The following is a 25,228-nucleotide window of genomic DNA, read 5'->3' on the forward strand; positions in this document are numbered from 1 at the left end:
TGGTGGGGTTCAGGGAGTAGTTGTGTTGTGGTGGGGTTCAGGGTATTGTGGTGTAGTTGTGTTGTGGTGGGCTTCAGGGTGTAGTTGTGTTGTGGTGGGGTTCAGGGTGTTGTGTGGTGGTGTAGTTGTGTTGTGGTGGGGTTCAGGGAGTTTTGGTGTAGTTGTGTTGTGATGGGGCTCAGTGTGTTTGTGGTGTAGTTGTGGTGGGGCTCATGGTGTTTGTGGTGTAGTTGTGGTGGGGCTCAGGGTGTTTGTGGTGTAGTTGTGGTGGGGTTCAGGGTGTTTAAGTGTAGTTGTGGTGAGGTTCGGGGTATTGTGGTGTAGTTGTGTTGTGGTGGGGTTCAGGGTGTTGTGGTGTAGTTGTGGTGGGGTTCACTGTGTTGTGGTGTAGTTGTGGTGGGGTTCAGGGTGTTGTGGTGTAGTTGTGGTGGGGTTCAGGTGATTGTGGTGTTGTGGTATAGTGGTGGGGTTCAGGGTATTGTGGTGTAGTTGTGTAGTGGTGGGGTTCAGGGTGTTGTGGTATAGTTGTGGTGGGGTTCAGGGAGTAGTTGTGTTGTGGTGGGGTTCAGGGTATTGTGGTGTAGTTGTGGTGTGGTTCAGGGTGTAGTTGTGTTGTGGTGGGGTTCAGGGTGTAGTGGTTTAGTTGTGGTGGGGTTCAGGGTGTTGTGGTATAGTTGTGGTGGGGTTCAGGGTGTTGTGGTATAGTTGTGCAGTTGTGTTGTGGTTCTGGGTGTTGTGGTGTAGTTGTGTAGTGGTGGGGTTCAGTGTATTGTGGTGTAGTTGTGTTGTGGTGGGGTTCAGGGTGTTGTGGTGTAGTTGTGTAGGGGTTCAGGGAGTAGTTGTGTTGTGGTGGGGTTCAAGATGTTGTGGTGGGGTTCAGGGAGCAGTTGTGTTGTGGTGGGGTTCAGGGTGTTGTGGTGTAGTTGTGGAGGGGTTCAGGGAGTAGTTGTGTTGTGGTGGGGTTCAAGATGTTGTGGTGTAGTTGTGGTGGGGTTCAGGGAGCAGTTGTGTTGTGGTAGGGTTCAGGGTATTGTGGTGTAGTTGTGTTGTGGTGGGGTTCAGGGTATTGTGGTGTAGTTTCTAGTGGTGGGGTTCAGGGTGTAGTTGTGTTGTGTTGTGGTGGGGTTCAGTGTGTTGTGGTGGGGTTCAGGGTGTAGTTGTGTAGTGGCGGGGTTCAGGGTATTGTGGTATAGTTGTGGTGTGGTGGGGTGGGGTTCCAGGTATTGTGGTGTAGTTGTGGTGGGGTTTAGGGTGTAGTTGTCTTGTGGTGGGGTTCAGGGTGTAGTTGTGTAGTGGTGGGGTTCAGGGTCTGTCTCATCATCTTGCAGGGATCAGGTGGGTTATTGTTGGGGGGGGTCACAGCAGTAGGACCTGCAGGCAGAGCTGACCCCCCCTGGCCCTCCACTGTCAGAGGATGATGCAGCAGCGACACAGCCTCTGGCCCCCGCCGTGCACCGAAGGAGGGGGCGTCACCGGGGCAAAGTAGGCGTGGACTTTTATCTCTGGGAGATGAGCCTGTATGGAGACGGAGGATCAACGTCATCCCCAATGTAGCATACACATCCAACAATATTTCACACTGTTGTATATTCTCCCATGCATTTCATATGACAGCCTGCAACGTTGCAATAAACTATATTGCCGTATATTACAACAGTGTGCAGGTCATTCTATTATTTCTACAGGAGCAACATCAGCCTCAGTAAACTACAACTCCCACCAGGCCATGCAGGAGCTTTGACATTACAGCCACAGTGATGCAGCTTGGGAGATGTAGTGCAGTAAGAGAGTCATGGTGATGACTGACCCGTATGCGTTTGATGCCGGCCCTGGTGACCTGCTGGCAGTCGTAGAGTTCTATCCTTTCCAGACGGTGGCAGTTCTTCAGGTGCTCCAGAGTCACGTCTGTGATCAGAGGGCAGTTATCCAACTCCACCACTGTGAGGCGCTCCTGTCCACACACACTGCTGCTCAGCGCCCTGATACCATCGTCTGTTATCAACTCACAGTGGGAGAGAGACTGGTGGAGAGGATAGACAGTAGAAACTATATTACATACTGTAATGTACACACACGCACATGCACACAAACACACACAGTTTGATAGGGGGGAGTTATGAATGAAGACACACACACACACACACACACACACACACCAATAAGTACCAGTGCTTGCAGGCGAGGGCAGTGAATAGCGAGCTGGACTAGTGTGTTGTCAGTCACCTGTGAGAGGAGACAGACTCAATCAAACCCAGATACAGTACATATAATCAGACAGGCTCAATCAATCTCTGATTGAATGCAACTGTAGATTGAGTCTGAGAAAAGAACCCCATGAAATCTTACCAAAATACATTCTTCTAAATCCATTTTTTCCATCTCATGACAATTCTGTTGAAACAAAAGATGCATCTGGTCAGCATTTCAGGGATCGAAACACACAGATCAAGACAGAATAAAAGTGACGAAGGAGACAGAGAAGCACTTACCCTGGCCAGTACAGTAAACCCAGCGTCTGTAACCTGTGAACATCGCGCAGCCTCCAAGATCCTGACACACACACCCAACCATTGGTTATGTATTGGTTATGCATTGGTTATGCATTGGTTTAGTGTATGTATGGGGTGTTTATCAGTAGACCTAATCCACAATTACAAGAAAGGGACACATTTCCCATTTCTTACTTCAGTCCGGGACAGTTGAGACCCAGAGCAGTGAGAGAGGCGTCTGTAATGTTACTGCAGCCAGAGATACACAGGACCTGCAGCTTGTGGCACCCCCGACACAGACTGACCAAGCCATCATCAGTTATCTGCTGTTAACAAACACACATTACGCGTGCATATCTGTCTGTCTCTCGGTCTGTCTGTCTGTGTCTCTGTCGGTTTCTGCAATCACTTACAGTGCCTTCAGAAAATATTCACACCCCTCGACTTCCACATTTTGTTGTGTTACAAGGTGGGACTAAAATTGATTTAATTGCTAGACAGCCATTTTCAAGTCTTGCCATAGATTTTCAAGCCGATTTAAGTCAAAACTGTAACTAGGCCAGTCCGGAACATTCAATGTCATCTTGGTAAACAACTCCAGTGTATATTTGGCCTTGTGTTTTAGGTTATTGTCATTTTTATCCCAGTGTCTGCTGGACAGCAGACTGAACCAGGTTTTCCTTTCGCTCTATTCCGTTTATTTCTATTCTAAAAAACTCCCTAGTCCTTGCAGATGACAAGCATACCCATAACATGATGCAGCCACCCCATGCTTGAAAATATGAAGAGTGGTACTCAGCAATGTGTTGTATTTGCCCCAAGCATAACATGTATTCAGAATATAAAGTTAATTTCTTTGCAGTTTTTCTTTAGTGCCTTATTGCAAACAGGATGCATGTTTTGGAATATTTTTATTCTGTACAGGCTTCCTTCTATCAGTAACTACACTGTTATTGATCCATCCTCCGTTTTCTACTATCACTGCCATTAAACTCTGTAGCTGTTTAAAAGTCATCATTGTGCTCATGGTGAAATCCCTGAACGGTTTCCTTCCTCTCCGGCAACGGAGTTAGGAAGGAGGCCTGTATCTTGGTAGTGACTGGGTATATTGATACACCATCCAAAGTGTAATTAACTTCATCATGCTCAAAGAGATTTTCAATGTCTGTTTTTTTCTACCAATAGGTGCCCTTCTTTGCGAGGCAATGGAAAACCTCCCTGGTCTTTGTGGTTGAATCGGTGTTTGAATTTCACTGCTCGTCTGAGGGACCTTACAGATAATTGTATGTGTGGGGTACAGAGATGAGGTAGTCATTCAAAAATGTTAAAACTATTATTGCACACAGTCCATGCAACTTATTATGTGACTTGTTAAGCACATTTTTACTCCGGAATTTATTTAGGCTTGCCATAGTAAAGGGGTTGAATGCTTGACTCAAGACATTTCATCTTGTCATTTTTTAAAACATAATTCCACTTTGACATTATAATCTCAATTGAATTCATTTTAAATAAAAAAAAGTAAAGGGGGTGTTAATCTCCTGCTTATAAATAACACGTTACACACATGTTCTGTCTTTCAATCCCTACTAATGAATGCACACACTCTCTCCATCTCTTTCTCTCGGTCTTACTGAGCAGGACTGCATGTTGATAGTGGTTAGTTCAGGACAGTGTTTCTGAAGGGGTTTCAGTGCTCCATCCTCCAACTGTAGAGAACACAACACAAAGAAACCAATCACTACTGATAATCAATCAGTGACGACCCGTCATCCCCACCTGTTTTGAGCACCACACTTAAGGAAAACAAATACAGATTCTATATACAGTTGAAGTCGGAAGTTTACCTACACTTAGGTTGGAGTCACTAAAACTTGTTTATCAACCACTCCACACATTTGTTGTTAACAAACTATAGTTTTGGCAAGTCAGTGAGGACGTCTATTGTTTACATACTGATTCTTTCACATATAATTCACTGTATCACAATTCCAGTGGGTCAGAAGTTTACATACACTAAGTTGACTGTGCATTTAAACAGCTTGGAAAATTCCAGAAAATGATGTCATGGCTTTAGAAGCTTCTGATAGGCTAATTGACATCATTTGAGTCAATTGGAGGTTTACATGTGGATGTATATCAGGGCTACCTTCTAACTCAGTGCCTCTTTGCTTGACATCATGGGAAAATCAAAAGAAATCAGACAAGACCTCAGGAAAGAAAATTGTAGACCTCCACAAGTCTGGTTCATCCTTGGGAACAATTTCCAAACGCCTGAAGGTACCGCGTTCATCTGTACAAACAATAGTACGCAAGTATGGGACCACGCAACCGGCATACCGTTCAGGAAGGAGACGCGTTCCGTCTCCCAGAGATTAACGTACTTTGGTGCGAAAAGTGCAAATCAATCCCAGAACAACAGCAAAGAACCTTGTGAAGATGCTGGAGGAAACAGGTACAAAGTATCTATATCCACAGTGAAACGAGTCCTATCATGAGGTAGAAAAATGATGTGGATATATTAAAGCAACATCTCAAGACATCAGTTAAAGCTTGGATGCAAATGGGTCTTCCAAATGGACAATGACCCCAAGCATACTTCCAAAGTTGTTGTGAAATGGCTTAAGGACAACAAAGTCAAGGTATTGGAGTGGCCATCACAAAGCCCTGACCTCAATCCTATAGAAAATGTGTGGGCAGAACTGAAAAAGCGTGTGCGAGCAAGGAGGCCTACAAACCTGACTCAGTTACACCAGCTCTGTCAGGAGGAATGGGCCAAAATTCACCCAATTTAGTGTGGGAAGCTTGTGGAAGGCTACCCGAAATGTTTGACCCAAGTTAAACAATTGAAAGGCAATGCTACCAAATACTAATTGAGTGTATGTAAACTTCTGACCCACTGGGAATGTGATGAAAGAAATAAAAGCTGAAATAAATCATTCTCTCTACTATTATTCTGACACTTCACATTCTTAAAATAAAGTGGTGATCCTAAGACAGGGAATTTTTACTTGGAATAAATGTCAGGAATTGTGAAAAACTGAGTTTAAATGTATTTGGCTAAGGTGTAAGTAAACTTCCGACTTTAATGTGTGTGTATATATACACTGCTCAAAAAAATAAAGTGAACACTAAAATAACACATCCTAGAACTGAATGAATGAAATATTCTTATTAAATACTTTTTTCTTTACATAGTTGAATGTGCTGACAACAAAATCACACAAAAATGATCAATGGAAATCAAATTGATCAACCCATGGAGGTCTGGATTTGGAGTCACACTTAAAATTAAAGTGGAAAACCACACTACAGGCTGATCCAACTTTGATGTAATGTCCTTAAAACAAGTCAAAATGAGGCTCAGTAGTGTGTGTGGCCTCCACGTGCCTGTATGACCTCCCTACAACGCCTGGGCATGCTCCTGATTAGGTGGCGGATGGTCTCCTGAGGGATCTCCACCCAGACCTGGACTAAAGCATCTGCCAACTCCTGGACAGTCTGTGGTGCAACGTGGCGTTGGTGGATGGAGCGAGACATGATGTCCCAGATGTGCTCAATTGGATTCAGGTCTGGGGAATGGGCGGGCCAGTCCATAGCATCAATGCCTTCCTCTTGCAGGAACTGCTGACACACTCCAGCCACATGAGGTCTAGCATAGTCTTGCATTAGGAGGAACCCAGGGCCAACCGCACCAGCATATGGTCTCACAAGGGGTCTGAGGATCTCATCTCTGTACCTAATGGCAGTCAGGCTACCTCTGGCGAGCACATGGAGGGCTCGCCAGAGAAATGCCACCCCACACCATGACTGACCCACCGCCAAACCGGTCATGCTGGAGGATGTTGCAGGCAGCAGAACATTCTCCACGGCGTCTCCAGACTCTGTCACGTATGTCACATGAGTTCAGTGTGAACCTGCTTTCATCTGTGAAGAGCACAGGGCGCCAGTGGCGAATTTGCCAATCTTGGTGTTCTCTGGCAAATGCCAAACGTCCTGCACGGTGTTGGGCTGTAAGCACAACCCCCACCTGTGGCCGTCGGGCCCTCATACCACCCTCATGGAGTCTGTTTCTGACCGTTTGAGCAGACTAATGCACATTTGTAGCCTGCTGGAGGTCATTTTGCAGGGCTCTGGTAGTGCTCCTCCTGCTCCTCCTTGCACAAAGGCGGAGGTAGCGGTCCTGTTGCTGGATTGTTGCCCTCCTACGGCCTCCTCCACGTCTCCTGATGTACTGGCCTGTCTCCTGGTAGCGCCTCCATGCTCTGGACACTACGCTGACAGACACAGCAAACCTTCTTGCCACATCTCGCATTGATGTGCCATCCTGGATGAGCTGCCCTACCTGAGCCACTTGTGTGGGTTGTAGACACCGTCTCATGCTACCACTAGAGTGAAAGCACCGCCAACATTCAAAAGTGACCAAAACATCAGCCAGGAAGCATAGGAACTGAGAAGTGGTCTGTGGTCCCCACCTGCAGAACCACTTCTTTATTGTCTTGCTAATTGCCTATAATTTCCACCTGTTGTCTATTCCATTTGCACAACAGCATGTGAAATTTATTGTCAATCAGTGTTGCTTCCTAAGTGGACAGTTTGAGTCTAAGGTTAGAGCTCGAAAATTGTAGCCCCTTGGGTTCTGCTATAGAGTTATATTAGAAGTGCCCATCCAAGAAGGCTCAAAATCATTGGCCACAGATAGAATGACATCAAATCACGTTATATTTACAGTAGCTTTGATTGGACATGTCAACATCTTACTTTCAAAGTCTTAGCTAGCAGTCATCATTAGTTGTCATCAAGTTGACAATCTACTGGCAAATCCTTTTTAATCCTTGTCATATGAAGAGAAATAACGAAGAGAAATTATAGATAAAACGTATCGGTGCTCATAGGCCATTGTACATAAAGATTACACAACAAGTTGGAAATCGCAAATTCAACAATGAGTCATTTGGAAGGAATCAGTGGCTAACTGCAAGCGTTGCAAAGAAAGCACTAACGTAAGCCTGCTATTCAATGGAGTGGCTGTTTTTTTTCCTGAGTTCCCACCATAAATACAGAGAATGACAGACTTTGATGCCAAATTTTATCAACAAAGGACCACTGCGCCAACTTCACAAGATGAGTCCAAAAGACTATTGTATGCTGCTGCATAAATGATGTAATATGCAAGGGAGAAATGTATACTATAGTTGAGAAAGTAAGTACTAAGTGTATGTTGTGTAGTAAGCTGTTAGTAGCCCATGTGCCTCACCCTAATAATTTGGTGTATTTTCACCAACGTGGTATTGTAAACACATCGTTCGTTTACCGGTGTGTGCTTGTTTGGCTAATTATTTTGTACAGCTTTGACAGTGCTACTGATAGTAATGGTGGCACTTGGCTTGCACGTGCAGATTCAGCACACACAACATTCTACAATAGAACTGTGTTATCTGACGTGTCAAATTAAAAGCTTATTTAACGCATCAAATAGTGTTACATGATGTGTATCTTTATTGACACGCAAAGACCCAAACGGTGTTCAATGTACCTCACCCTAATAATTTGGTCTATTTTCACCTCTTAATTTCGCCTACTGTTCTAACTTGGTGGTGCACAAATAGCCTATAACCTGTTTTAGAGAAACGCAATCATTGAATACTGCCTGTTTATATGGCTCTGACTGTAAGAACGGCCCATGTTCTGAATTCTGTCGCTGTACATTTCAAAAGTGCTGAACAAATTGTTATATTTACTATGTCCGTCCTAGCTCTCTCATTAATGTCTTAATCTAAATGACGGATTGCCTCTCATCCTCTTGTCCTCCCCTTATGCCATAGTTTGTACATCTCAATTATCAGTAGAAACCACATTAGTTTAAGCAAGTCTGCCATATCATCTATGTTTTTATATGTAGTGGCTTTGCTGGCATGCATCCCACTTCTTATTTTCTTTTTGCCCCAACCAGATTTACATGCTAAAATCGCTGCTGTAATCAATACAAAGCGTGTGTACTGTATGTGTGTGTGTACCTGTGTGCAGCCGCGTAGGAACAGGGCTCGTAGGTTGTTACAGCCCCGGGCCAGAGCCTCGATGCCATCTCTGGTGATCTGGTCACACCACGACAGGTTCAACATCTCCAACATACGACAGCCATCACTAAAGGGAGACACACATATTCACCAGTGGAGGCTGCTGATTGGAGGACGGCTCATTATAAATGGCTGCAATGGAGTCAATGGAATGGGTAGCAAACGTGGTTTCCATGTGGTTGATACCATTCCATTGATTCCATTCCAGCCAATACTATGAGCAGTCCTCCCCTCAGCAACCTTCACTGATTCACACCCTGTTTTCTATCTACACTGAACAAAATTATAAACGCAACATGTAAAGTGTTGGTCCATGTTTCATGAGCTGAAACAAAAGATCCCAGACATTTTCCATATGCACAAAATGCTTATTTCTCTCAAATTTTGTGCACAAATTTGTTTACATCCCTATTAGTGAGCATTTCTCCTTTCCAAAGATAATCCATCCACCTGACAAGTGTGGCATATGAAGAAGTTGACCATAACATGATCGTTACACAGGTGCACCTTGTGCTGGGGGCAATAAAAGGCCACTCTAAAATGTGCAGTTTTGTCACACAACACAATGGCACAGATATCTCAAGTTTTGAGGGAGATTGCAATTGGCATGCTGACTGCAGGAATGTCCACCAGAGCTGTTGCAAGAGAATTTGATGTTAATTTCTCTACCATAACCCGCCTCCAATCGGGTTATGTCCAATCGGCTTCACAACCTCAGACCACTTGTAACCACACCAGCCCAGGACCTTCCACATCCGGCTTCTTCACCTGCGGGGATCGTCTGAGACGAGCCACCCGGACAGCTGATGAAACTAAGGAGAATTTCTGTCTGTAATAAAGCCCTTTTGTGGAGAAAAACAAATTCTGATTGGCTCTGCCTGGCTGCCCAGTAGGTGGGCCTGGCTCCCAAGTGGGTGGGCCAATGCCTTCCCAGGCCCACCCAAGGCTGCGCCCCTGCCCAGTCATGTGAAATTGATAGATTAGGGCCTAATGATTTTATTTCAATTGACTGATTTCCTTATATGAACTGTAACTGAGTAAAATTGTTAATTGTTGGATGTTGCTTTATACTTTTGTTCAGTATATTTGGATGTATTAAACTGCACGTTACTGTTTCAATTGGGATTTATTCACCTGGGACTTACTAGAAAATGATATGGTGACAATGGGTCATTTGTGTTACCTGGTACTAAATGATGCTTGTAGTGATGAATTCCAAAGAAACAAACATGTAATGTATTGGTGATTATTATGCAATTACCATTTTACCCTTACAGTAAATACTGTGTCATTTCTGTACCGTAAAATAAACTGCAACACTTGGCCAGAAGTAGCACAGTATATAGGGAAAAAGGAGCCATTTCAGACACTTACCTGAGAGCTTTGAGGGAGTGGTTGGTAACAGACACACAGGAGGTGAGGTCCAGCTGTTTGAGTTTGCAGCAGAACTTGGAGAGGCTGAGACAGGTGCTGTCTGTGATCTTAGTGCAGCCGTTCAGGTTCAACACCTCAATGCTACGGCAGTTCTGGGAAAACGTCCTGACAGGTGACAAATACCACAGTCATCGTAGGTAATCAAATCATAGAGTCACGGAGAAGTAACTGAATCAGGGAGCTAAATAACATTCCAAGTTGAAAATGTGAACGGAAAGCAACATTGGTTGTACTAAGAGTGTAAGAGGCCCTATGGAGAAGGACTCACTTCATGGATGCGTCCCCCACACTGAGACAACCCCTCAAGCTCAGCTGCCTCAGGAAGCCTCCACATCGCTTGGAGATGTTCTCCACTACTCTACCCTGGAGAGAGAGAGAGAGGAGGAGGAGTCAGTGGTGTGTACTCATGGATGCCTAGGGAACGGACCATTCAATTAAATGTATATATGTACCAGTCAAAAGTTATGACACACCTACTCTTTCAAGGGTTTTTCTTTATTTTTACTATTTTCTACATTGTAGAATAATAGTGAAGACATCAAAACTATGAAATAACACATATGGAATCATGTAGTAACCAAAAAAGTGTGTTTTGTCCTATAATGCATTTGTTTGTATTTTTAAACAGCGCCCCTCTTTCTCAGTGTGTGTAGCCATCTATCTGATGCTGTCAGGTCAAATAGAGTATGACATTGTTGCCACCTGTAGCATTGCGAAGTCAGTGAGCATTTGGCCTCCCTTGATAAAAAAAAAATATTATAATAAGTCAATCAGCATTGAGCTAAACTGAGTGAGCTCAACTGTGAATGGTCCTGGTGCACCAAAAAAAAGTGTCAAGGGAAGCCAGTTTGGATTTGGCTTCACTCCAATCACATCACATCAAAAGCAGAACGTCATTCAGAGAAAAAAATAGATTTTCCTCTGGTGGCTAGCTAGCTAAAATCATCCCTTTCCTAAACTAGCCATGGATGGAGATAGGGATTTAGATTTGTGGTTTACCTTAATTATGATCTAATCAAAAATGCATAAATTGCTCCCCTGGTCTGAGAGGATGGAAGTTCAATATGTAGCTATATGTAGAAGGCTAATGTTAACTAGCTAGCCTGGCGCATCGTTGCCCATGAAAGAAAGTTAGGCTAGCGAGCAAGCATTTTAGCCAGGTAGCCTAGGATAACAAAAACTAACAGAGTGTACTGTATGACAGTCATAGACCGTTTCGGCAACATGAAAGAGAGGAGGATGTCATTGGTGTTTCTATACAAGTAGGGTGAGTCGACATGTTTTTCCACACACACACACCCCAGTAACATGGACAGCCACATAATATTTAGCTTACATTGATGGGACTAAATAGTTTATGGGATCTTCTAGTTGTCACTGTATTAGACTAAGCAGAGGTGATTTGATGATGTTGAAGTTGAAATGGTGCTGGAATAGTGGAGGCAGTTCCTGTTTTCTTTGCGACTTGCGGTAACTCTCCATGGTTCTAAATCATTCGTTGTTTAGAAGAAAATGTAGGAAACATTCACTTGCTTGACCATGCTGTATGTAGGTCATGTAACTGTTTGCGACAGACAAAATGACATACGAATCAATAGGTTATATTAAAGAGCAAACAATGCAATTATCACAACACATAGGATGCAATATGGCTTTTTTCCCCTGGCTTAGCTTCCCCTGTGATTTACCCATGCACCGCTACTGGGAAGAGTGGGGAGAATTTTTTACCATTCTTTATTGGTACAATTCAGCTTACACATACACACATTACAAGAGAGATAGAGACAGAGTGAAAGGGAGAGTGAAAGGGGGAGAGAGAGAGAGAGAGAGAGAGAGAGAGAGAGAGAGAGAGAGAGAGAGACTGGTGTGACCTACGTGACTCAGAGAGAGGATCAGTGACGTCACCAGACATTCAACAAAGCCTACTGACACAGTACTAAGCCCTGGGCGAGCAGCCCCATAATACTGCTCACACACACACACAATGCTAAATATAATAATATATGCCACTTAGCTGGCACTTTTATCCAAAGTGACTTACAGCACAGTGAGTGCATTCACTTTCAGATTGTGTATATGTAGGATCACCTCCCTCACCCTTCACCCTGACCTCTCACCTCTATGTCTGTCTGGAAGTTGAAGAGGTCAATCTTCTGCCAGTTACTACCATCCAAGGCCAGGACATTCCACGCCTGAGATGGGGGAGACAGGAAATAAGAGAGAGCGAGAAAGAGAGAGACAGAGAAGAGAGTGATGGTGTTATCAGTCCTACAACACACACCAGGGCTGTTCAGTAGGACAGGTTGGGCCAGAGGGGGTGTGCTATATGGCCAATAACCCACGGCTAAGGGCTGTTCTTATTCACAACGCAACGTGCTATATTGGCCCTATACCACAAACCCCTGAGGTGCCTTATTGCTATTATAAACGGGTTACCAACGTAATTAGAACAGTAAAAATAAATGTTTCGTCATACCCGTGGTATACGGTCTGATATACCACGTCTGTCAGTCAATCAGCATTCAGGGCTCGAACCACCCACTTTATAACTGAAGATCAACGAAGTTAGACAGACAACATCGATGGAGACAACATTATGATGTGACAGACAATAGTTTGGGTATTCGTTATTTTTATTTTTTTTACATGACTGGCCCCACCGGAGTTGGGCAGCACACAGCCAGGCGACATGCCAAATGACCTGCATATTCCTATTTATTATAGCCTAATGACCTACATATTCCTATTTATTATAGCCTAATGACCTACATATTCCTATTTATTATAGCCTAATGACCTGCATATTCCTATTTATTATAGCCTAATGACCTACATATTCCTATTTATTATAGCCTAATGACCTACATATTCCTATTTATTATAGCCTAATGACCTGCATATTCCTATTTATTATAGCCTAATGACCTACATATTCCTATTTATTATAGCCTAATGACCTACATATTCCTATTTATTATAGCCTAATGACCTGCATATTCCTATTTATTATAGCCTAATGACCTACATATTCCTATTTATTATAGCCTAATGACCTGCATATTCCTATTTATTATAGCCTAATGACCTACATATTCCTATTTATTATAGCCTAATGACCTACATATTCCTATTTATTATAGCCTAATGACCTGCATATTCCTATTTATTATAGCCTAATGACCTACATATTCCTATTTATTATAGCCTAATGACCTACATATTCCTATTTATTATAGCCTAATGACCTACATATTCCTATTTATTATAGCCTAATGACCTACATATTCCTATTTATTATAGCCTAATGACCTGCATATTCCTATTTATTATAGCCTAATGACCTACATATTCCTATTTATTATAGCCTAATGACCTACATATTCCTATTTATTATAGCCTATTGACCTACATATTCCTATTTATTATAGCCTAATGACCTACATATTCCTATTTATTATAGCCTAATGACCTACATATTCCTATTTATTATAGCCTAATGACCTACATATTCCTATTTATTATAGCCTAATGACCTGCATATTCCTATTTATTATAGCCTAATGACCTACATATTCCTATTTATTATAGCCTAATGACCTACATATTCCTATTTATTATAGCCTATTGACCTACATATTCCTATTTATTATAGCCTAATGACCTACATATTCCTATTTATTATAGCCTAATGACCTACATATTCCTATTTATTATAGCCTAATGACCTACATATTCCTATTTATTATAGCCTAATGACCTACATATTCCTATTTATTATAGCCTAATGACCTACATATTCCTATTTATTATAGCCTAATGACCTACATATTCCTATTTATTATAGCCTAATGACCTGCATATTCCTATTTATTATAGCCTAATGACCTACATATTCCTATTTATTATAGCCTAATGACCTACATATTCCTATTTATTATAGCCTAATGACCTACATATTCCTATTTATTATAGCCTAATGACCTACATATTCCTATTTATTATAGCCTAATGACCTACATATTCCTATTTATTATAGCCTAATGACCTACATATTCCTATTTATTATAGCCTAATGACCTACATATTCCTATTTATTATAGCCTAATGACCTACATATTCCTATTTATTATAGCCTAATGACCTACATATTCCTATTTATTATAGCCTAATGACCTGCATATTCCTATTTATTATAGCCTAATGACCTACATATTCCTATTTATTATAGCCTAATGACCTACATATTCCTATTTATTATAGCCTAATGACCTACATATTCCTATTTATTATAGCCTAATGACCTACATATTCCTATTTATTATAGCCTAATGACCTGCATATTCCTACTTATTATAGCCTATTTCAATAAATATGTGGTAAGTAGGAAGATAGACAGCCTACTATTAACATAATGCAAGAACAGATTGTAGACAAAGTGGGGAGTGCCAAAAGCTGTACAAAATGTCAGGTAACATTGCTCTCTCACACGTCTCCAATGTCGAATGATCGTGGGCCTTTTGCAGCAGACACTATGTGTCCGGCTTGTTGTTTTAAAAGCTTCATTTCCCTTTTTCCTCCCTATCCCCATTAGATTAGAATGGGACTTGTTGGCCTAAGCATATAGCCTACTCTTTCAAGATTAACCATCGAATTAATTTAGGAGATCAGTAACAGCATTCACAGAAAGTGTTATGTTATTTCGAATGGCCTAAATAAAAACATGTTAAGGTCATAATGAGAGAGAGAGAGAAACAATAAGAGATAATAATCGAATGGGAAGTTAAAACAAACCAGAAGTTTCTGGCCTCCACCTGACCAAAGCTTTAGTTTTTTTCCCCTATTGTGTGCTCCTGGAAAATCAATCCTTGCAAACCAAACAGCCCATAATATAGGCTTATACTAGACTACTACGGGCAATAAAAGTTGCAGTAAACGTTAATTGTATAAGTTAAACTTAGAAACTAACCAGTGCTTAACTTAGACTGAAATTGGTGCTGGTACTGTTTATATTTAGGAGTAGGAGCTCCACAATACTTTTGAGCTAATATTCTAGAAGCAGTAGAACATTTGAGGTGCCGGTACTCAGCTCTGGTGAGCTCCTGCCCAAGTCAAGCACTGAAACTAACATTTCTATTATTGTCTAAGTGTTTATTCATATCCTTGAATTGCGCAACGGGCATTAGCCTACATAAGCTCCCACAGCAGCGCTTTAAAAAGCCAGAACAACAAAATAAATGCATGAAGTGTCAGGGTAGTCTCACAATCAACTTTATTTTGAATAGCTATTTCGAATAGTTCATTTTTTTCACAGCCAACAACAATCACATAAAACATTTGTTTATAACACCTGAATAACGAATGAACCTTATATAAAAACAAACACATATTGAAATAAGCATGCAAAAAAAAAATACACCTATGAAAAGAATAACCCACATTTGATAGGCTACAAATGACAAAATAAATCAAGTAAACAAAATGGACGAAATTAACCAAATAAATAACAGTGTAAAAAAGTAGTATTCAAAGACACACTGGCACAATTAACATAATAGTTTTACTAGGCCCAGGATACAGTTCTAGGCCCAGGATACAGTTCTAGGCCCAGGATACAGTTCTAGGCCCAGGATACAGTTATTTCTAATAAGATGCATCTGTGAATTGGCTTTTGAAAAGTAAAGAAAAAATACTAAATTCAATGAAGAACCATTCTGGCTTTTTTTATTTTCATCACACCTTACATAAACGTTTCTGAACACAAGCATGTTCACCTTTTCTGGCTTTAATAGACTGTGGAGTTGAGTAACAATAGCCTATTGCCCGCTTCACTGAAAACACGTTCAGATGGAACTCTTGTTGCAGAGGTATTTTCGGGCATCGTTGGCCAAGAGCGCTCCTTATACCCTCTTCACCATGCCAGTGGTTCATCATCTCCTCTGAAGAGAAGACATCTTCAAGTAAGTAGGATGTGAGCTCTGCGCTGTGCGGCTGTTGCACGCTGAGTGTGACTGTTTGCTTCGCACTCCCAAGAAAACTGCCCAGTGATGTTTTCTATGGTGAACAGGTGCACTCGGTCTCTGTTGAAATTGTCCGAAATCACCATTGAAGGGTCTAGTATCCGCCATTGTAAATATGAATTTGTTCTTACCTGACTTGCCCTGTTAAATAAAGGTTTAAACAAAACATTTTAAAAACCACATTAGACCTACGACGTGTGGTTCCAAATCACCATTCAAAAGGTATCGGGTACCACATTTAACCATACGATTGGTTTATATGTATTTAATTGCACACAAGAAAAGACAATATTGGTAAGATGATTTTCACATTGTAATCTAATGATTAGATTCTAATCGGGTGGTTTGTGCATAACACAGAATCTGCCAGACAGATTGTTTACTGCCGTTCTAGGCAACGCCACAACGCGCGCTCCTCCCCGGCCCCGGGGATGATAAAATATATATCAACCACGTTTGGACCCGCCGACGGAGCAATGTGCCTTTCCAGACATGACCAGTGCTTGACTTGGGATAAGTCGGTCCTGTTTAATAGAGTGAAATCCCTGCTTCACAACGGTGCAGTGCCTGTGGAAAGGCAGCAAAGACATTAATGCTTAGCTATAGTTAATTAGCGAGATTGCCAATTCAAAACAACTTGTAGCAGGTATCTAGTTAGTCTGTTGTCTGTCATTATTTTATACCTGCTGAAATGTCACGTTCTCTCTCCTCTCACAACCGCCACTTGCATTGGCACACACGCGGCGCACACACACACACACACACACACACAGAGGGTCATTCCGATAATGGCTGATATGTAGATTTAAGTGATTGATCATATTTAAAAGTGTGCCTTCATGAATTACATTAACAAAAATTATAAAACTAATTTCCATGACCTTACAAACCCTCATTTGACAATTTGAAACAGCACATCATGTGCATTCAGGCTGACTGATTTTCAACCTCAAACAGCCTACTGTCACGCACAGCTTCACAGACTAGCAACAAATAAACGTGAACAAAGCGGAATCAGGAAATGCATGCCCTCTCTCCATTGCAGATCCTGCCTTCATTCCGCTATAATCAACCGTAGTTTGCCTCTGTGTGTGAATCTGGGCAGGCGATAGGCTACAGTACGCAATAGCCCCAAAATTAGAAGTGCCGGTATGGCGCTCTGGATAGGTCCGGCCCAAATTACATTAAGTAGTCATGATACCAGTCAGTCTAAAACCACCAACTGCAATGTCTGTAGGGGTGGGCCTTACCTTGGATACCTGGGCACACCTGCACAATGTGATCACATCAAGATAGGAGAAGATTCTACAGAGAGAGAGAGGGAGAGAGAGATAGCATTTTTTTTGTTGTACTTAGGGACAGGACAGTGGGGTTAGCATGTAGCCTGGCAGAGGGACTGGTTGTGAATTTAGCAATAGCATGTAGCCTTCCAGAGAGATTGGCCAGTGAATTTAGCAATAGCATGTAGCCTTACAGAGGAATAGGCCAATTGAATTAGCTTGAAGCTATTAGCCAACAGGGGTAAGCCAGTCGGTCAGGTCAAACACACAGAGTTCCTCCTATTCATATCAGTAGTTTCCCCTTAACCCCACATACTCCCACCCTCAGGAAACTAGCACTGTCCATTGTTCCCTCTCATGGACAGAGACAAAGGCGGTGTGTGTGTTTGTGTGGTCAGCGAGGGCATGTTGGGGCATGTATGTCTGACATGTATGTGTCAGGAGTCCAGAAAATAACTGATGCAAGCTCATGTACACACACTCCCACTCAGTGGCTAATGAAGCACCTGACCAATCAGACAAGAGCAGATCGATGGTCTCTCTGATGACTGGCTAATGAACGTGGCGGAGGCCATTGATTGGCTGTCTACTTTAATCACACACACACTCTGGGTTCCATTACACACACACACTGGTATAATGGTGTATGTAGGTGGGTTCTGTCTGTCTGAAGTTCACACAGCTGGAGCTGAGCACTGCAGAATTCCCCACCAACACAGAGGCTATTTATAGCACATACTGTACACACACAAGTTATATTAGCAGGATATGTTAAATGTGTATGTTAGACATTGATCTCAGTTAGATTAGTAGGATTACACACAGCCACTGTAGGACGTTATGATGCATAACTAGCAGACAATATTTTCCAAGGCAACACACACACACACCACACACACACACACTTACCCACTCAAGGTTAACCGTCTGCTCAGGGACTCCAGACAATGTCCTTGTTTAATAAATTACCCACACTTTAAGCCCTGGGGCGAGCACTCAGGTGTGTGGGTGTGTGTGTGTGTGTGTGTGTGTGTGTGTGTGTGTGTGTGTGTGTGTGTGTGTCTCACCTGAGCAGAAGCTCCTTGGGAAGCTTCTTGTTAATGGGAGCTTCATCACTGTTGGAGAACACCTGGAGAGAGAGAGACATCCACATCAGAACCACTGTCGCCATGGTAACAAGCACCCGATAGAACACACACAGGCCTGCACACACACAACACTAGTGATGAGCGATTAAAGGAAATGTAGGTTATTTTACCTTTTTTAAATAAATTGACTGACAGCGGTTCAATTATTTGAATTCCATTTTGTTCATTTTTTTTCTGTTTCTGTGGAGAAAAATCAGATCAAGCCCGTACTGTGTGATGGAGTAGGGAGTTGTAGTTTCCAACAGGCCAATATTCTACATAGTTTAGCTCTGAAAATGTGGTAATTAACTACAATGACCATAATTGCCCGCTTACTTGTCCGGTCTATGTAGAGCAGATGCAGAGCCCTCGAAAGAGAGAACGCGCAAGAGGGATAGAAAGCCATTGCTTCGCGAGGTATCTCTACATGAACATATGATCTAAGTGATTGATAGTTGGTATTCAGTAGTCATAAAAGTATGCCTTATGTACTTTAAAGAATTACTAAAATAGTGATTTTGTCAGACAGCAATGGCAGCAGCTCTATAGAGATGAGATGATGACTTGGAATGAAATAATAAAGTCATCAAAACAAATGTTATTTAAGTTAATAAATGATGGTTAATAAGTGATAAGCAGTAATGGGCAGTCACTACCACCATGGGACTTTATTAATTATTTTATTCTGTGGTGTTACAGCATTCAACCAACAATGCATAGTGCATTTAATGTCAATTTTATTTAGCGAAAAAACGAAATTGAAAACCGTGATTATTTTTTAAATAATCAAACCAAAACCAACCTCAAAAAGAACTAATCGCTCAGCCCTACAAAACACACACACAAAAAAAAACATTTTAGCTATGGAGAGGGAGTAACCTAGACTCAGAGGAACCTTGAGCCTAATGCTTATTTGTACTTGTTGGGCCCCTTTAGAATCCACAGCTCTTTTTTCCTTTCATGACATTTTTAGAATCTGAATGTTCCAGTGTTCCCCAGCTCTATGCTTCCTACAGCTGGCAGAGCAGCATTCCAACCTGGGGAGTTCCTCTCCCAGACCAGTCTCCAGGCACTCCCAGACCTCTGGCTACATACCGGTCGGGAATGTCCAGCAAGAACGGGGAATGCTGCTGGGTCTGTGGGTAATATTTTCCTCAAATTGCAGCTCCTCACACTCAACCATGTAGGCATGGTTTCTAGCCTGGTTCTAAGATGGTTAGGGTTAGTGTGCAGCACAATTGAGAAATCCACTGATGGAAACACACACCGCCACCCTCTCTGCACACACACTCTCACACTCACTCACTCACTAACTCACTCACTCACTCACTAATACCAATATTATTATGCAGAAAAGAGCCTCCTATATGAGAAGGTCAAGTGCTGTCACATCAACCCCAGATGTTTAACGAGGAATCTGTGGTATTTATACACAGTGACACACACATACAGGCCTGGGGAAGCTAAGCCATCAGACAGGAGCAGGTTCATGACATACTGAGGAAATGTCAACACAGCAAGATAACCATTACAGACCACATGCTACCCTACCTACTGTGTTCAGTAAGGCACAATCCCTTTACATAGAAATATATTATGTACAACAGACATAGCCTACCTTTGTTAAGTGGGGAATTATGTTAGCTTTAATCATGACATTTCTGTCTGCAAAATGTTCTGCACCCTCCTGTCTAAACTCAACCAGACTGGTTGGTTGGTTCCTAGTGGGAGGAAGTTGGAGCCTGGTGCCACTGCCTACAAAACATTATGTTGTTGTGACCGTTCTATAGCTTGACCAACCCAAGGATTCTGTTACCGACAGAGAGGTGGGAGACCCTAGGCGCTTCTCTACCTGGCTAAATCATCTCAGCCACAGCCCTATAGCCCAAACCAATCCCCAGCCCTCTGTCAAGGTCCAGTCCTGGTCCCAGTTCCTGCCCTATACCTCGGCACCAGTCCAATCTAGTCCCGATCTCTCTCCAGCCCACCACCTACCTATACACCATATTGTTTGCTTACACATACATTGTAGTTCTGACTCCAAATCACTCCCAGAGAACTATAATGACTGTAGCTGAGTAAACAATGATTGGGTTGTGATAACAGCTACCCCAGTCCTGTCCTTAGAAAAGCCCCAGCCAGCCCCAACTAGTCTTCTAATACCCAATCCCAGCCCTATCCATCAGCCCAGCCCCAACCATCACCCAACCCTGCCTTTCACCCCAGCCTGTCCCGCAGACTGAGCTCGGTGTTGCCACTGTCAGCTGAGGCGTCTGTCTGGACAATAACAGGATTTCGGATTACCCTTGACCAACAAAGCCTCAGCTCCCTCCAGCATATAAAATTAGAACAGTGCACGGTCCGAAACACGCACGCACGCACGCACGCACGCACGCACGCACACACACATACATACATATATATACACACACACACACACACACACACACACACACACGGTGTCACCCTACGGAAAACCTACTACCGTTCATATCCGTTTACATACACACTCTCCGGCCCGTTTCCGCAGCTCTTACCTCGAACCTGCCCTTGGTGATGCCGTTCATATCTGCGGAGGCACGTCGCGGTGTGTTACCGCACACATACAAGTCTGGGGCTAGCGTTGGGTTTGCCGAATACCGTATTGTTTTTGTCGCCTGTGACGGTCGAAGAGGCTGGGCGCTCTCCCCTGTTGGCGACAGTGCTCCTTTTTCGGGGGTGGCTGTGAGGTTTAGTCTGGGGCGGCCTGGAAGAGCAGTAGCCTAGTCTTGGAGCCCGACGGCTCTCCAGTCCGTCTCATCACACTGCCAGCGACCAAAATAACAATAATAACATGGACGAGCTCCTGGTGACCTCACTTCCGCCTCTCAGACGGCTCCCAGACCAAATCAGCTGGCCTCAGTATCCCTCCCTCTTGCTCGAGCGGTTTGAAACGTCAAAAATGTGGAAGAAATTATCAAATATATTTTATCCGTTTATAGATGGAAGAACAACCGTAATTTAACTGTGTATTCTGTTATTCTAGGAGCTGTTGTCGATCGTGGACATGGGAAGGGACCGTGGTGATGACGTCATTTCTGCGGGAAAAGCACGCGTGGCCGACTTGTTTTGATTGCGAGTTCTCTTCGCATCAGAGATGTTCAGCCACGTAACATCAAAATATCCGCCGGTCCGTTAACGGTGAGGTATGTCGCTGAACATGTCAAACTTGCGCGGTCCGGTTTTGGATCCGAAAACATTGGTATACAGGGACCCCCGAATCTGTTACCAGTGTTGATCACTGATATACTACTCCTAAATCCCTTCCGTCTAATCTCGTTTACACAAAAACACACATTCGAGGGACTTCCATATCATTTAATATCTGATTTTATCCCATCATATGTACATGCATAGTATGCCTAATGTATTTAATCGAATGAGACGTGATGACTTTGGATGAGGAGTGTACAGCAACGGTTATTATAATTGCTATGTCAAACGGTTGAAGGTGGATGTAAGAGGGAGTTGAATATCTCATACAAAAGCATTAAACTTGGTTCTCGGCACTTGTTCCCAAAACTTCACTAGAGGGAGCACTTACACTGCGACAAACTTTTACTGTGGTCTACTTTCTAAGCACTGTGACATCTTGGGCGGCCTAATAGGCAGCAGTAATTGCACTGTGTGTATTATTCTAGGAGTGACTCCAGCCTACACAAGCACACCAGTCCTTCTGCCTCGTTACAGTCACACCCTCAAACATGGAGGAGGGGTTATCACCATGGATGGACTGATAGGGACTGTGTGTGTGTGTGTGTGTGTGTGTGTGTGTGTGTGTGTGTGTGTGTGTGTGTGTGTGTGTGTGTGTGTGTGTGTTCACTGCACGTATACAGGGGTATGCCCCGGTACCCCCTCCACTCTCTCTGCATTTCATGATAATTAAGAATGTCTCAGTAAAAGTCAAATTAATTAACTGAATTCTTTAAATAGAACTCTTCTCCTCCAATCCTGGCCAACCTAGCAGCTTGGTGTAGAATATCTTCTGGTAGTCTGAGTGTATCCTCTCATTTAGAACAAGGACCTTATATTTGATATATTTGCAAATGTGTTGGTTTTTCTTAGAGTATAAATCTAAAGTTTGGAGAGAGGTATTGTGTGGCTTGTTCACACACACACACACACATATATGCTCACACACGCACACACAAATACACGCATACACAAACTTGCACTGCCCAGGCTAGAGCCACACCCTGAAATCCCACATCCAATCACCAGGCCTGCTCAGGAGACCTGTAAGGTCAGCAACTCTGCCTGAGTCTCAGACTAATATACATAGCTGTGGTATAGGAACAGTCCTGTATTGGCCCCTGGACACATGCAATATAATTCTCACCCTCCTCTGTCAGATAGCACAGGTGTGAATCATTGTCTCTCTACTCCCTGCTATTTCTCACTCATCTCATTCTCCCTCCCCCTTCTCTCCCTCCCTCTCTCTTTTTGACAAATAACAGGTGTGAATCATTGTCTCTCTCCTCCATGCTACCTCTCACTCATCCCTCTCTTTTCCATCAAACACTTTTTTCTCCATAAATAGCCCAGGTGTGTGTCAGAGGGTCCCCTTCTGAGTGTGGTAAATCTTCTCTCCCACTCCCTCCCTATCTCCCACTTCATCTAACCTCTGACCTCAGAGAATGTCCCATGGGTGGCAAACAGAAAACGCGTGAAAGGGAGATAGAACGGAATAGAAAGATGGAGAGTAAGAGAAAAAGTGGGGAATAGCACAGAGACAGGTATCAGAGAGGACAAGAGAGAAAGGTAAGAGAGAAAGAAACTTGAATTTGACTGGAGAGACAGGAGGGAATACGTTTTAATGTAACAATTTTTACTAACCTCCTCCCTTCTCTCCACATTGTGTGGGAGAGGACGAGAAAGGACGAGAAACTGGGAGAGGGAGAGAGAGATGAATAGGTGTGATTTCTCAGGACAATGAGACATTTCAGAGAGATTTGTCTTCCCTACTCCCCACCCCTCTCTTCTCCCCCCTAGGGAGGGGCAAGATCAGTTTTCTTCAGGTGTGGAGAGAGAACAGGAGAGACCTCAGCCCCACCTTCCCCTCTCTCACTCCTTCCCTGCCTCTCCCTCTCCTCACAGCAGGAGAGGTAGAGAGGGAAGCCAGGTCACCCATGACACAAGTCAGTATTCAACCATGTCTGAGGATGTCGGGAGATGAAGTGGAAACTGGCCACTAGGGGCAACAGTGAGCACTGTTACCTTCAAGTAGGTTTTGATTTTCCTAGGGAGTTGTGGACGGGGATGGGAGTTGTGGACAGAGATGTGAGTTGTGGACGGGGATGGGAGTTGTGGACAGGGATGTGAGTTGTGGGAGTTGTGGACAGGGATGGGATTTGTGGACGGGGATGGGAGTTGTGGACAGAGATGTGAGTTGTGGACGGGGATGGGAGTTGTGGACAGGGATGTGAGTTGTGGGAGTTGTGGACGGGGATGGGATTTGTGGACGGGGATGGGAGTTGTGGACGGGGATGGGAGTTGTGGACGGGGATGGGAGTTGTGGACAGGATGGGAGTTGTGGACGGGGATGGGGGTTGTGGACAGGGATGGGAGTTGTGGACGGGGATGGGAGTTGTGGACAGGGATGGGAGTTGTGGACGGGGATGGGAGTTGTGGACGGGGATGGGGGTTGTGGACAGGATGGGAGTTGTGGACAGGGATGGGAGTTGTGGACGGGGATGGGGGTTGTGGACAGGGATGGGAGTTGTGGACAGGGATAAGAGTTGTGGGCGGGAATGGGAGTTTTGGACGGGAATGGGAGTTTTGGACGGGAATGGGAGTTGTGAACGGGGATGGGAGTTGTGAACGGGGATGGGAGTTGTGGACAGGGATGGAGGATGGACATAAGCATCTGCCACTTTCCTCTCCCCTCTCTCTTCTCCCGCCTAGGGAGCAGTAAGATCAGTTTTATTCAGGTGTGGAGAGAGAACAGGAGAGACCTCAGCCCTCCCTCACCATCTGCCTCTGATTTCAATGGTTGCATGTTCGAATCCAGCAATCGCAAGTTTTTTGATATTTTTGTTTAAAGTCTATCCCAAACCTTAACCCTTACCTTAACCATTCAGAGTTAATGCCTAACCTTAAGCATTTAGAGTTAATGCCTGAACTTACCCTTAACCTTCAAAATGTCTGACATGTGACTATGAGAGCTGGTAGAGAGAGACCAGAGCTATTAAAGACTCATAATTTTGACACATTTTCAATCTGGTTGAAATAACTTAATTACCAAAGATTTAACTCTGGTTGAAATAATGTAATTACAAACAGTTTGAAATCTGGTTGAATTAATGTAATTACAAACAGGTTAAAGTCTGGTTGAAAGTATATCATTATCAGCCCACACCCAAACTCTTCACTGGGGAATACAACCCCATCTCATATCAAACCCCCATTCACAGCACTCTGTATGGCTTAGAGGCATTTTGTTCGGCTCAGGGTGTTTGATTCTAGGTACTTCTTAAACTTGACAAGTATCTGTGCTTGTATGGGACTGTGTGTGTGTGTTTGTTATCTCCATGCCCACCCAGACCATGACAATGCTCTGGGAGCAGGGTCCTGGTCTCTCAGGGAAATGGCCGTCCATCTTTATCTCACAGTAAAAGTGGACACACACACACACACAGCTCTGGGCCTAGAGCTGGGACCTCAATTATAACAGGCCAGAGTGCCAGAGGATATCAGTGGTGGAAAATAACATGGCGATGTCAGTGTCATGGTTACTATTTCCCCACAACATAACATAACAGTGTA

The 25,228-nt window shown here is 43.4% G+C and overlaps 1 protein-coding gene across 2 annotated transcripts; it reads right to left on the reverse strand.

Annotated features, from left to right (window-relative positions):
• Nucleotides 1-1,139: 1,139 nt before the first annotated feature.
• Nucleotides 1,140-21,617, reverse strand: fbxl2 (F-box and leucine-rich repeat protein 2). 2 transcript variants are annotated; one of them, XM_021572443.2, is made up of 14 exons: nucleotides 20,962-21,617; nucleotides 18,365-18,426; nucleotides 17,268-17,322; nucleotides 12,118-12,192; nucleotides 10,269-10,363; nucleotides 9,941-10,105; nucleotides 8,507-8,633; nucleotides 4,124-4,198; nucleotides 2,685-2,812; nucleotides 2,490-2,550; nucleotides 2,347-2,391; nucleotides 2,167-2,223; nucleotides 1,808-2,020; nucleotides 1,140-1,515 (listed from the first exon to the last, which is right to left on the reverse strand). In XM_021572443.2, the coding sequence occupies exons 1-14, from the start codon at nucleotides 20,989-20,991 to the stop codon at nucleotides 1,408-1,410; spliced, it is 1,296 nt and encodes a 431-aa protein (XP_021428118.1). In that variant the 5' UTR covers nucleotides 20,992-21,617; the 3' UTR covers nucleotides 1,140-1,407. The 2 variants fall into 2 exon arrangements, with proteins under 2 accessions (XP_021428118.1, XP_021428117.1); XM_021572442.2 differs by having other exon boundaries at nucleotides 2,685-2,815; nucleotides 20,962-21,616.
• Nucleotides 21,618-25,228: the final 3,611 nt, after the last annotated feature.

This window comes from Oncorhynchus mykiss, chromosome 18 (genome assembly GCF_013265735.2).
Source record: "Oncorhynchus mykiss isolate Arlee chromosome 18, USDA_OmykA_1.1, whole genome shotgun sequence".
NCBI classification, from domain to species: Eukaryota; Metazoa; Chordata; class Actinopteri; order Salmoniformes; family Salmonidae; genus Oncorhynchus; species Oncorhynchus mykiss.

What these genes read in the sequence shown, in the direction of transcription:
- fbxl2 (XM_021572442.2), bottom strand. Translation starts at nt 20,991, where the DNA reads ATGAACGGCATCACCAAGGGCAGGTTCGAG. An exon ending in TCACCAAGGGCAGGTTCGAG is followed by an intron (nt 18,427 to 20,961) that starts GTAAGAGCTGCG and finishes CTCTCTCTCCAG; the next exon opens with GTGTTCTCCAACAGTGATGA. An exon ending in GGTGTGCCCAGGTATCCAAG is followed by an intron (nt 12,193 to 17,267) that starts GTAAGGCCCACC and finishes CCCCCATCTCAG; the next exon opens with GCGTGGAATGTCCTGGCCTT.